The 13,531-nt window shown below is 39.5% G+C and overlaps 2 protein-coding genes across 3 annotated transcripts; both read left to right on the top strand.

Moving 5' to 3' along the window:
* Positions 1 to 1,400: 1,400 nt before the first annotated feature.
* On the top strand, positions 1,401 to 4,615 carry LOC309718484 (histone-lysine N-methyltransferase set-1-like). Of its 2 annotated transcripts, XM_082553750.1 has the most exons (6): positions 1,401 to 1,928; positions 2,622 to 2,742; positions 2,826 to 2,988; positions 3,108 to 3,300; positions 3,453 to 3,506; positions 3,596 to 4,615. In XM_082553750.1, exons 1-6 carry the CDS (start codon positions 1,890 to 1,892, stop codon positions 3,704 to 3,706), a joined length of 681 nt encoding a protein of 226 aa, XP_082409876.1. In that variant the 5' UTR covers positions 1,401 to 1,889; the 3' UTR covers positions 3,707 to 4,615. The 2 variants fall into 2 exon arrangements, with proteins under 2 accessions (XP_082409876.1, XP_082409875.1); XM_082553749.1 differs by having other exon boundaries at positions 3,453 to 4,615.
* A 1,279-nt stretch (positions 4,616 to 5,894) lies between these two features.
* On the top strand, positions 5,895 to 13,320 carry LOC309718485 (uncharacterized protein). Its single transcript, XM_082553751.1, has 9 exons — positions 5,895 to 5,940; positions 6,832 to 6,903; positions 7,072 to 7,173; positions 7,401 to 7,506; positions 9,200 to 9,270; positions 9,371 to 11,336; positions 11,635 to 11,793; positions 11,875 to 11,928; positions 12,358 to 13,320. The coding sequence occupies exons 2-9, from the start codon at positions 6,847 to 6,849 to the stop codon at positions 12,603 to 12,605; spliced, it is 2,763 nt and encodes a 920-aa protein (XP_082409877.1). The 5' UTR covers positions 5,895 to 5,940; positions 6,832 to 6,846; the 3' UTR covers positions 12,606 to 13,320.
* The last annotated feature ends 211 nt before the right edge of the window (positions 13,321 to 13,531 follow it).

Here is a 13,531-nt window from a genome sequence, read left to right on the forward strand (position 1 = left end):
ACAAATGTTTAAAAACAGTAACCATGCCTGACAATTTTCACGACTGCCCTATTACAGATGCTGGTGTTTATATAGCTCTGTGCAGTTTTTGCATACATTTGTTCAGGAATTAGAAAAGTCATTCCAATCACTGGATATATTGTGAGATGAGGAGAAGAACATGTGTTCATTCATAGAGTACAATTAATTCACAGAGCTCAGTTGCTGTAGTTGTAAACAGACCTAGAGGCAGTTATTATGCTAGGCTTTGTCCTCTGAGGTTTGAGTCATCGCTGCTTTAGCCATTTTTTCATGAGCTTTAAAAACATCTTTCATGCAAAGGTTTTGTGCCTTTGTAGACCAGCTGTGATCTGTAAATCTTTCAGACTGTAAAATAAAGATAACGATAGTCGATGTAGTGAATTTATAAAAGTTGAGATGTATTGTCATATCTCATTATTCTGTAAATAGAAATGTGGGGAGCACTTTTTAAATGATTTTACGGCAATAAGCATTATTAAGTGATTAGTAAGGTACTATCAGTGTTTAATTCATCATTTATTTACCATAACTCTTCCTTAGTATGCTATATATGAATACAGTTAGATTATTATAACATTGATTATGATTATTACTAACAATTACAAATTACTAATTACACACTAATACACACACACACACACACACACACACACACACACACACACACACACACACACACACATATATATATATATATATATATATATATATATATGGGAATACTAAGGAGGAGTAATAATATATAAATGATAAATCAAGCATTTGCTATTACCTTACTTACACCTAATAGAGTGATTTTATTATAAAGTGCTACCGAAATGTGATTTTTTTTTAATTTTATTTAGTATTCAGACTGAAAACAAAATGTGTTAGAAAAAAACAAAGGTCAGCTCCACCTAAGATCAAATTGGACTGTAGGTGGACCCACAAAAAAAAAACAGGAATTCTTAATGGTATGATAGTCCAACACAAAGCTGGAACTTTAATAAAAAAAAATTTAATGAACATGTTCATTATGGCTTTTTTGGTCTGGATGCATAATTTTTTTGTGTATTCATTTCTTGTTGTTTTTTCAAAGAACAATATGTAAACCTGCATGATTTTCAACAGTCACCCTCGTATCCAAGCAACATTGTTTTATTTTTAAGGTTTATTAGCCTCAAGAAGGAAGTAGTGAGATTGAAAAGCAGATTAAGAACCCTGAAAATGTTTCTGTTATTAAAGTAAAAATATGTAAGAAACTTAATGTAACACATTAAGTCTTAAAAATATTGATTGTGGAATGCAACATATTGCAGAGTTTTTCAAACTGCACAGTTCTCCACACTGAACATTTGGTTACTGTCATCATTCAGTAATATTTGTGTGTGTGTGTGTGTGTGTGTGTGTGTGTGTGTGTGTGTGTGAGTGCGTCTATGTGGTATGGATTGACATTTGACCTGCGCTGTACCTGGGCTCCGGGGACATTTCGACTTTTTGCTGTGTATTCATGTGTCCCCCTAAAACATGACTTGTAAATGCATTTTTAAGTGTCTAAATAATAATTTTTTCTACTTCTTATGAGGTCATTATTTATCTTTTGACCTGTATTTGCTTAAACTGTAGTGTAAATTCATTTATTAAACTATAATTAAAAGATTTTCTGATTTTCTTAAAAGTCCACCTATACCCCTCACCTGATTTTTGTGTATTCCAGTGTATTGCACAGCGACGTTTCGAGTTAGAGTGGATGTGTGTAGGTACTGCAATTTAATACACATTTTCAATACACACGGCCGGAAGTCATTGTGATTGGTAGGCTATATATATAGGCGGTACCTACAGGAAACGGCGCCACAACTTTCGCGCGCGTGCCCTTTAACAAGTGTATGTCGACGGCAATACGAAGACGGATTAAAAACACAAAGGTAAGCCTTTTTTAATGTAAAATGCACCATGACTTTAATACTATATGAAATTATAGGTGCACAGGCCTATATTAAACTGGTTTAATTTATGCTTTATGGACTGTTAGTGAGTCTTTGAAGAAGTAAAACGGCCCCAGCGTTTGTCATTGAGTAAATAAAATAGGGCTGACGACTAACCGCGTCAACGCGATAAAGCGGGCTAACCCGTGTTAGGATTTACTCGGTGTTAAAGCATTATTGTGGCTTAAACGTGTTAATGCCGACATCGCGACTAACGCGATTAACAATTAAACCAGCGCAGTCTGAGTCAAAATCCCTGATGTCGCTGTTAGCTAATTTCGGGCAGTTTGTCCAATGTCTGTCATTCTGCTGACAGCCCTAAAATAAAAGCAAGGGTATAAGTGTATTTAGTCGTGTATTTATTTATATGCCTGAAGAAAAAACTTCTTACAGTTTTGATGCCTAAGCTTTCTCAGTACTTGTATCACTCTCTGCAGTCGCCATTACAGAAATGTCACATGTCGCCATTTTGAGTACTAGGCCTTTAACATTTTAAAAGAAGGCATAAATTAGCACTATGAATAAGTCAGCTGTGTTTATGCTGTAAACTACACTACTGCTAGTTCTGCTACTACTGATGATGATGACAATGATGACGATAATCGTAATACTTTATATGCTTTGGTAATACAGCCAATCGTACAGGAGAACATGCGAAGGAGACGCATTCCTCCACGGGAGGATGCAGTCTGTCATGTTTCTGCTGGAAGGGACAAACTGGGACTTGATATCCACTACATAAATGCCTTCAAAGGTAAGTTGGTCTTTAGTTTGGATTAGATTTGGAGTTTGTCACTTTGTCTTTTGTCACTCACTTGGTATGCCTCTGCAATTCAGGTCGGGGCATTTTCACGACTGTTCCATTCCAAAAAGGAGACTTTCTTTTGGAATACAGAGGTAAACTCATAACAAAAGAAGAATGTGAGCGGAGACACAGAGTTTATCATGACAGCCTGAAGGTGTTCATGTTTGAATTCAAGTTTGATGGAAAACTCTGGTGGTGCGTATTATATCAGTGTAGTTTGATTAAGATTAAATGACACATTGCTTTTGATTTATGAAAAAAAAAAGCTTCCTAACTAACTAGTTAAGCTAATACTTTTTTGCCTAACCCCACAGTGTGGATGCATCTCAAGAAGATGGGTCATTAGGCAGACTTGTCAACGACAACCACATCAGTCCAAGTGCTAAGATGAAAATATTAAATATCAATGGAAAGCCCCATCTATGCTTATTTGCAAGCAGAGACATAAGTCCAGGCGAAGAAATAGACTATAATTATGGTGACTCGGATTGGCTCTGGAGATGCAAGGTATTTCTACAATTGTACTTTTTGGAACTGATAAATTGCATACCCTAAGCCATTTTTACATTTGTACCTACTCAAATTGGCTTAACGTGACTTAGGGCATCTAGTTTTTCACTGAAATTGAGTATCACCTACTGTGCCTGGGGTAACTATAGCAATGCAGCCGAGCATCCAGTGATATAAATGCCACAGCAAGCATGGACGTCAAGGTGACAAAATGCCTGCTGCTCAGTCTATACTTTAGTGTTCAATTCAGGGATCACGCTGTTAATTTTGGTCGCTATTTCAAACATTTCAGAGTTTCAAAAATGATGGCTTGGATTTTCACGAAGGAGGCGCACTCATAACTTATCGAGTGACACCATTGACCAGCCACCTGGTGGCATTCAGTCTATGTCAAATTTTCTGATCACTTTGGATCACTTGGAACCTTGGTGCAGTAGTTACTGAAAAACTACATGGTACTATAACCTACTGGAAAAACAGGGGTAGGTACTAATGGAAAACAGGCAATTGTGATGGCTGCCACATCAAAGCCCTCTAAAAGCACTAAAAAAATATCAGCAGGTATGCAGAAATAAAAAATGGCTTTCGGTTTCTAAATTTTAACAGTGATTGATGTTTAATGTGATTCTACACAGCAAAATCTCCAGTGTTAAATTAACACTGGAGAGTGTCTATAAGGGTCCACACCTCTGAGTGTTAAATACAACACTGTTGAGTGTTAAATTAACACTTTTGACAGTGTTATATGTTTAAAAGTAACCTAGTCAGTTTTGAAGATTAACAATGGCTAACACTGAGCAGTGCTGATTTTCTAACACTGGAAAATAACTCAAAATGTTAGAAATATTCCAGTGTTAGAAAATCAGCACTGCTCAGTGTTAGTCTTTGTTAATCTTCAAAACTGACTAGGTTACTTTTAAACATATAACACTGTCAAAAGTGTTAATTCAACACTCAACAGTGTTGTGTGGACCCATATAGACACTCTCTAGTGTTAATTTAACACTGGAGATTTTGCTGTGTAGCCTCTTTAGTTAGATTCATTTTAAATTTTGTCCCTTGAAGATAAATGGGCCCTAGTGACAGTTCGTTGCTGCTACAGGTGATTGTTTTACTCCTTTAGCAATGGCTTAAAAAATAAAGAAATCACACTGACTATTTGTCTCTTAATCATAGGGCCTTAAATTCTCTATACATGACAGTGAATATTTTAAAGACAATAGCTTGAAACTTATCTTTCTCATACAGTTTATTTAATGTTTCAAAAGCCTCTTCAAAAATGCACTGTATATTCATTTTCTATCTGTTACACACGAAGACGGAGACCAGCCAGATTCAGAAGACTGTGAGCTGCCTAAAGCCGCAACCAAACAGCTTTCCAAACAATGATCTGGACCTGAAACATCCAGAGCCTGAAAGGGTAAATATAATCCAGTGTACCACTTAATGAACTAATAATTTAATCTATCATCATTCTTTATGGATGCTGTGTGTGTGTGTGTTTGGCAGTCACCTGGGTGTGATGTGATTTACATGGACCGTGGCTTGTAGGTCCTTTTCATTGTTTCAAAGTGCAAGTCTGGATAACATCTGAGTGTGTGTGTGTGTGTGTGTGTGTTAACCACCCAAATGTGACTTAGGAGGACCACACTGTTATTGGGGGACTCCGTCAAAGTTTGCTTCATGGTGACATCACTCTGGTTTTAGGAGGGGTCTTCTCGTATGTCTTGACAGTTTGACCTACAGCATGCAGAGCTGACTGCATGTGCTTTGTTTCTATGTTGAAATTTTTTGAAACTCAGGCTTGAACATTAAGATAGATAGTACTATACAACTTCTTAACTTGTTTTAGGCACTTTTTACCGCTGTAATGCATGGGCTCTCTCTGGCTGTGTACTCTGGCTTCTTCCCACAGTCCAAAGATGTAGCTTATGGGGTTAGGTTAACTGGTGATTCAAAACTGCCCTTTGGTGTGAATGCAAATGCTTGTCCTTCCATGTTAGACTGGCGATCTGTCCAGGTTGTACTGCCCTATGGTAGCTGGTATAGGCCCCAAAACTGCTACCCCACAATCCTGATAAGGATAAGTGGAAGAGGATGGATGATTGCAAAGGAATCAGTTGTTAATTATTGTAGCCAGTATTTTTTTCAGAAGAAAACATTTCTTGAGTGGAAAGCCCCCCCCACACACACACACACACACATGCAAATTAAAGACAGAAGCACAGGACTGCCCAGTACAGTTGCAAGAAGAGCACTTGGTCTAATCTTTGTGCCATCTTTTCTTTGTTGCAGGATCTTGATGAAGAAATGCCTCAGCAAGGCTCAGAAGCCATGCATTCTTCTTCAGTGCAAGATTTTGAAGAGGTAACATTGACCTAGGACAGATTTTAATGAATGTTTCTCATGCACGATGTGTACCTTACGCTATTTGCCGATAGTGAAATGGTCTATTCATCCTCTTGAGTGATGCATTTTTAGTAACTGTCAGATTACTGTTCTTTTGTCTTCATTCTCTATCTGTTACACACGAAGACTGAGACCAGCCAGATTCAGAAGACTGTGAGCTGCCTAAAGCCGCAACCAAACAGCTTTCCAAACAATGATCTGGACCTGAAACATCCAGAGCCTGAAAGGGTAAATATAATCCAGTGTACCACTTAATGAACTAATAATTTAATCTATCATCATTCTTTATGGATGCTGTGTGTGTGTGTGTGTTTGGCAGTCACCTGGGTGTGATGTGATTTACATGGACCGTGGCTTGTAGGTCCTTTTCATTGTTTCAAAGTGCAAGTCTGGATAACATCTGAGTGTGTGTGTGTGTGTGTGTGTTAACCACCCAAATGTGACTTAGGAGGACCACACTGTTATTGGGGGACTCCGTCAAAGTTTGCTTCATGGTGACATCACTCTGGTTTTAGGAGGGGTCTTCTCGTATGTCTTGACAGTTTGACCTACAGCATGCAGAGCTGACTGCATGTGCTTTGTTTCTATGTTGAAATTTTTTGAAACTCAGGCTTGAACATTAAGATAGATAGTACTATACAACTTCTTAACTTGTTTTAGGCACTTTTTACTGCTGTAATGCATGGGCTCTCTCTGGCTGTGTACTCTGGCTTCTTCCCACAGTCCAAAGATGTAGCTTATGGGGTTAGGTTAACTGGTGATTCAAAACTGCCCTTTGGTGTGAATGCAAATGCTTGTCCTTCCATGTTAGACTGGCGATCTGTCCAGGTTGTACTGCCCTATGGTAGCTGGTATAGGCCCCAAAACTGCTACCCCACAATCCTGATAAGGATAAGTGGAAGAGGATGGATGATTGCAAAGGAATCAGTTGTTAATTATTGTAGCCAGTATTTTTTTCAGAAGAAAACATTTCTTGAGTGGAAAGCCCCCCCCCCCCCCCCCCCCCCACACACACACACACACACACATGCAAATTAAAGACAGAAGCACAGGACTGCCCAGTACAGTTGCAAGAAGAGCACTTGGTCTAATCTTTGTGCCATCTTTTCTTTGTTGCAGGATCTTGATGAAGAAATGCCTCAGCAAGGCTCAGAAGCCATGCATTCTTCTTCAGTGCAAGATTTTGAAGAGGTAACATTGACCTAGGACAGATTTTAATGAATGTTTCTCATGCACGATGTGTACCTTACGCTATTTGCCGATAGTGAAATGGTCTATTCATCCTCTTGAGTGATGCATTTTTAGTAACTGTCAGATTACTGTTCTTTTGTCTTCATTCTCTATCTGTTACACACGAAGACTGAGACCAGCCAGATTCAGAAGACTGTGAGCTGCCTAAAGCCGCAACCAAACAGCTTTCCAAACAATGATCTGGACCTGAAACATCCAGAGCCTGAAAGGGTAAATATAATCCAGTGTACCACTTAATGAACTAATAATTTAATCTATCATCATTCTTTATGGATGCTGTGTGTGTGTGTGTGTGTGTGTGTGTGTGTGTTTGGCAGTCACCTGGGTGTGATGTGATTTACATGGACGAAGTTTATTAGTTGATATCTGCAACTGAATTGAAAACACACCTTTCCAACTGTCCAAAACAAATAAATGTTGCAATATTTTGCTAACAGTGTCACAATCATCGTCTGGTGTGCACAACAATATCATCTTTGGACAAGTGCATTCAGTGTGTGGGACCGGTTTCCTCCCTCAAGTGGCTTGGCTTTAAGTGCAAAGGTGAGACATTTAGTGAATAGGTACAGTGTATAGTAAAAAGCATTAATAGAGTTCAACAAGTTAAGACGTGCTGAAATGAACACTGCTCCCTTTTTAATTAATGGGTGGTCACGTCTAATTAAAGAAATGCAGTATTACCTCATTGGTGCAGGACCTTGTAAAAATGGTATACTTGGGATTGTCCTCAATTCCCCATTCCATAACATAAACTGCTCAAAATAATAAAGGGAACACTTAAACAATGCGATGTTACTCCAAGTCAGTCACACTTCTGTGAAATCAAACTGTTCACTTAGGAAGTAACACTGACAACCAGTTTCACATGCTGTTTTGCAAATAGAGTAGACAACAAGTGGAAATTATAGTCAATTCACCATAATAAAGGACTGGTTCTGCAGGTGGTGACCACAGACCACTTCTCAGCACCTATGCTTTCTGGCTGATGTTATGGTCACTTTTGAATGCTGGCGGTGATTTCATTTTAGTGGTAGCATGAGACAGTCTACAACCCACACAAGGGGCTCAGGTAGTGCAGCTCATCTAGCGTAGCACATCAATGTGAGCTGTGGCAAGAAGGTTTGCTGTGTCTGTTAGTGTAGTGTCCAGAGCATGGAGGTGCTACCTGGATGTGGAGTAGGCCATAGGAGGGCAACAACCCAGCAGCAGGACCGCTACCTCCACCTTTGTGCAAGGAGGAACAAGAGGAGCCCTGCAAAATGACCTCAAACAGGCCACAAATGTGCATCTGTCTGCTCAAATGGTCAGAAACTGACTTCATGAGGGTGGCTTGAGGGTCCAGCATCCACAGGTGGGGATTGAGCTTGCAGTCCAACACCATGCAGGATGTTTGGCATTTGCCAGAAAACACAAAGTTTGGCAACTTCAGCACGGGCACCCTATGCTCCTCACAGCTGAAAGGAGGTTCAAACTGAGCACGTGACAGTCTGGAGATGCCGTGGGGAATGTTCTGCTGCCTGCAACATCCTCCAGCATGATCATATTGGCAGTGGGTCAGTAATGGTGAGGGGTGGCATTTCTGTGCCTGCCAGAGAGCCTGACTGTCATTGGGTAACAAGATGAGGTCCTCGGACCCTTTGTGAGACCACATGCTGGTGCATTTGGCCCTGGGGTCCACCTAATGCGAGACGACACTGGGCCTCATGTGGCTGGAGTATGTCAGCAGTTCCTCCATGACAAAGGCATTGATGCTATGGACTGGCCCGCCTGTTCCCCAGACCTGAATCCAATTGAGCACATCTGGGACATCATGTCTCACTCCATCCACCACAAACTGTCCAGGGGTTGGCAGATGCTTTAGTCCAGGTCTTGGAGGAGATCCTTCAGGAGACCATCCGCCACCTCATCCCGAGCATGCCCAGGCATTGTAGGGAAGTCGTACAGGCATCTGGAGGCCACACACATTCAACTACACACTTTCATGCCACTCAACTACCTAAAGAACAAAGTATTTAATAAGAATAATTCCTTCATTCACATCTGGGATGTCCTTTTTTGGGGGGGGGGGAGGGGGATTAGCAGTGTATGTGTAGTCATTAAAATATCCTTAATGTGAACAGTTTTGTTTTGTTTTTTTTTTTTTCAGCATTTGACATTACTGCAATGCTTTGACAAAAAACTACTTCACTTAAATAGAACTGCAAAGCTAAATTAAGTCTATCAAAATGTGTTTCAGTTTGTTTAGGGGTCTGGCACAAATCTTGCCTTGCAAAATTGGCAAATCAGAATTGCCACCAGTCAACACAGGTGTGTATCCCATTCATATTTGGCTTGACTTTTTTTCAGTTTATTTTTTACCTGTCTAAAGTATTGATCAATTAAAAAAACTTTTGTTCTTACATTCCAGAAAGAAGAAATTTCTGAATATTCAGGGGAGGATGGATTGCCACATTCAGTTCTGGATCAAATATCAAGCGATGATGATGGCAACCACAGCATATCAGAAGAAGAATATGTGCCAGATTCAGAGTCATATGATGAAGATTCAGATGAAGACATCTCATTATTGCCAAGCACATCAAAAGGTCTGCTATGCCAAGATGACATCTCCAAAGCGCATGAACAATCAGATTCAACGAATTTAATCCACAACTTGACAAAGGACAAGCCACAAGATAAAAGTGAGCTTTGCGAAACTGAATCAGAAAAAATGACTTTAAGTAAAAGAAATTACTGCTATTTTTGTGGCAAACCACAAGCTAAAATTTCCCGCCACCTGAAAACGCACAAAACGGCTCCTGATGTTGTGCATGCATTTTCCCTGCCTAGAGACTCAAACGAGCGTAAAAGTCTGTTAGAGAAATTGAGAAATAAGGGAAATTTTAAGCATAATGCTGCAGTTTTGCATGGTGGAGTGGGACCACTGAAAGTGAAGAGAAGACCCAAGATTAAAGCAGTAGAGGGAAAGTTTGCTCATTGCTTTTATTGTCAAGGGATGTATGTTCGCAAGGATCTTTGGAGACATGTCCGCAGATGTCCTAACAAACCAAAAGATGACACGGATAAAGAACCTGGAAGAACCAAAGTACTCGGCCTGGCTTTAACTCTGGAGTCTCAGTGTTATCCGCAGGTGTCAAGTGGAGTCTGGAAGGTTCTTGCTGTTATGAAACAAGATGAGATTGCCTCAGCTGTGCGAAATGACTTTACTGTTATTCAGTTTGCCCAGTCCCTCTACAATAAACATGGACAAGACCCTACAAAGTATGATTATATACGACAGAAGCTTCGTGAAGCGGGACGTTTGTTGTTGTGTCTGCGCACAGAATTCTCAGTGCATAACATGGAAGAAGCTATTAAGCCTGCTAATTTCCAGAGAGTTGTGCAAGCAGTAAAGAAAGTTTCAGGTTTTGATGAAGAGACACTGTCATACAAAACTCCAAGCCTTGCGCTGAAACTGGGACATACACTGCATAAAATGTCTGACATTATCCATTGTCGTGCCCTCATGACAGAGGATGAAGCCCTAATCAAGTCCACTGATGCGTTCAAGAAGTTGTATGTCTCCAAATGGTCTGAGATGGTGTCTCACCGTGCCTTGAACACATTGAGTGAGGCAAAGTTTAACAAGCCATCAACATTGCCCTTTACAGAAGATGTTCGGATTCTCCATCACTACCTTCAAAAATCTGCAGAAAGTGCCTTTTGCAGCTTGGAGAACGAAGCCACAGCTCAGAATTATGCCCAACTTGCACAAGTTACACTCTCACAAATCATTGTGTTCAACCGAAGACGTTCTGGAGAGGTTTCAAAGATGCGCCTCAAAAGTTTTCTTGAAAGAGACAAAACAGCACTCCACACAGATGTTGCCATGGGGCTCTCAGAAATGGAACAGAGACTCTGTAACTATTTCTGTAGAATAGAAATAATGGGAAAAAGGGACAGAAATGTTCCAGTTCTGCTAACACCAAGCATGCTGGATGCTCTGTCACTACTGGTTAGTAGGAGGCCTGACTGTGGTATTTGTGCCACTAATATCTACCTCTTTGCAAGACCCCGATCAATGAGTCATTACAGAGGAATGGACTCCTTGCGTGTTCATGCACACCAGTGTGGAGCAAAGCAGCCTGAGTATCTAAGATCGACACAGCTCAGAAAACATGTTGCCACACTCTCACAAGTCCTTAATTTGAAAAACAACGAACTTGATCAGGTTGCAGATTTCCTGGGTCATGATATCCGCGTTCACCGCGAATTCTACAGATTACCAGTTCCCACAACACAGCTGGCCAAGATTTCCAAACTGCTTTTAACACTGGAAAAAGGACAACTTTCCCAGATCCAGGGGAAATCACTGGATGAGATCAAAATAGAAGGTTTGTATTGAAAGGAGCAAATATTAGGGCAGTAGTTGAATATTATGCTTTATCAACAGAATTAAAACCTAAAAGCACAGACCATTCTGTTAAATGTCCATGATTTAAGGTTCTTGAAGTCTATTGTTTCATCACTTTGCAACATTTGGCAAACTGCAGAGTGGTGGCCTTAAATAGTAAAACTATGTACTATAATTTCCAGTATTTGTTCTGTATTTTGTCATATCTCGTTGTTAATGTGAGGTTTTTGGGGGGTTTGTGTTTGGTTTTTTGGGGGGGTTTTCCCACAATTTCTCAGATGAAATTGCATTAAGTGATGCTGAAACAAAGGACAGTGAGAGTGAATCAGATGATGATGACACAGCACTCACAATGTTGGCGTGTGGCACCAGTGAGCCTGTACATGCAGTAGCTGATTCCACAAACACAGCGCAGCTCCAAGACACTGTAGATTGTGGTAAGTTACCACTAGCTTGGTTTCTGTGGATAAAATGTTTGTTACAAATATTAAAACTTAATCAAATTGTGTAATCAGCAGATGAAGGACCACTCACAATGCCTGCAGCAAGTGAGACTGCTGCTCCCTCTGAAGGTAAGGGGTGCAGTTGGTTCTCTAAGCTTATTATTGTTTCATCACTTTGCAACATATGGCAAACTGCAGAGTGGTGGCAAAAAGTCACTTGGATGAGTGACAAAATGTTTCTCCCACTGAAAACGCTACGTCCAGATTAACAGAATCAACGTTTTGGGATTTACTTACCTGGATGATTGAGCATGCATCAAGAGACTTTTATTCAACTTTTTATTCAGTCTTTTATTCACAGCGGAACACTAAATGTCTCATTTTAGAAATTTGATAAATTTTCAAAGAGAATTTTAGCTCGTTTTGATATTGATGGTAGCAACACATTTCAGAAGTTAGTACAGGGTAGCATCCATTCTTTTAACCACCAAATGTTTTTTGTTTTTTTTGTTTGGTTTTTTGTTTGTTTTAACTACTACTACTTTATATATCTTCCAGAGAAAAATGCTGCTCAATCCCACAATTCCCGAAGAGCTCCCAAAAACATGTGGTCCAAGGCTGAGGTTGCTGCAGTGATGAGGCATTTTAAAGACCACATAAACGAAGGGAAACTAGCCACCAAAAATGAATGCAGTCATTGCAAATTGGTAGAAGATCCGGTGTTGGCAGGAAGAACAGTTCAAAACATAAGAGATTTTGTAAGAAACAGAGGATTAACTGCAAAAAGGCAGAAAAAAATGAACTAAAATAACTGTTTAGAGAGCTGTGGTTTTACATCTTGGTCAGATTGCCAATTGTTGTTAACACTGATGTTCTGTTTAAAGAAAAAAAAGTTCTTGTTAAATACAGAAGTAGTTTGTATTTCATAATTTTTACATTTAATTTATTTAGGGTTTTTTTTGACGGGTTATATTTAAAATAAAAAATTATAAATGCATATTTTCTCCCCTTAATATTTACCTTTAAACTATTAAAATTCATTTTAAATGTTTTTAATTTTTCTGTTTTCTATATTTTTATATTTCTGTGGGAAGCGTGGGCATTTTTGTCCATAGATTTCTTTTTTTATTTATGGTTAAAATTAATGTTCAGATCCAAGAACACTAATAAAATGATGTTCCAGTAATCCTGTGTCCTGTCAGATGTGTATTCATGGTAATGATGAGCTATTTACATATTACATCATTGTCCCTTTAAAGACCCAATATTGTTTTTTTTGGACCTCATAAAACACATTGTTGTCAAGTGGACAATGTCTCCAGAAAACACAATAGAGTCTGGTTGGTGTGTATCAGTGTATCTAGACTTCTATAGGGAGTGTATGAGGTCTGAAGTGACCCAAATTTTTTTCAGATTTTTTCGAACACTTTAACCTCGCTCCCTTGGCTCTAAGTCCTTTCAAAAGGGTAGTCCACTTAAACCACCACCGGGCGGATTGACGTAGTATAGTCCCGCCATACCACATAGACCCGTATGTGTGTGTGTGTGTGTGTGTGTGTGTGTGTGTAACTACATGCATGCGAATGTTTCCATGTGTTTTGTTGTACAAAACTTGTGATGTGAATAATCTTCAAGGTGTCTTTCTGTGGCCATCAGTACTTACCTTGTCCACATGTAACATTATCATAAGACTATAGCTTCAGAAATTACCAACAAGCAAAGCCTCGTTTGC

The sequence above is a fragment of the Aulonocara stuartgranti genome (assembly GCF_965226115.1).
Source record: "Aulonocara stuartgranti genome assembly, chromosome: 12".
In the NCBI taxonomy this organism is placed as follows: Eukaryota; Metazoa; Chordata; class Actinopteri; order Cichliformes; family Cichlidae; genus Aulonocara; species Aulonocara stuartgranti.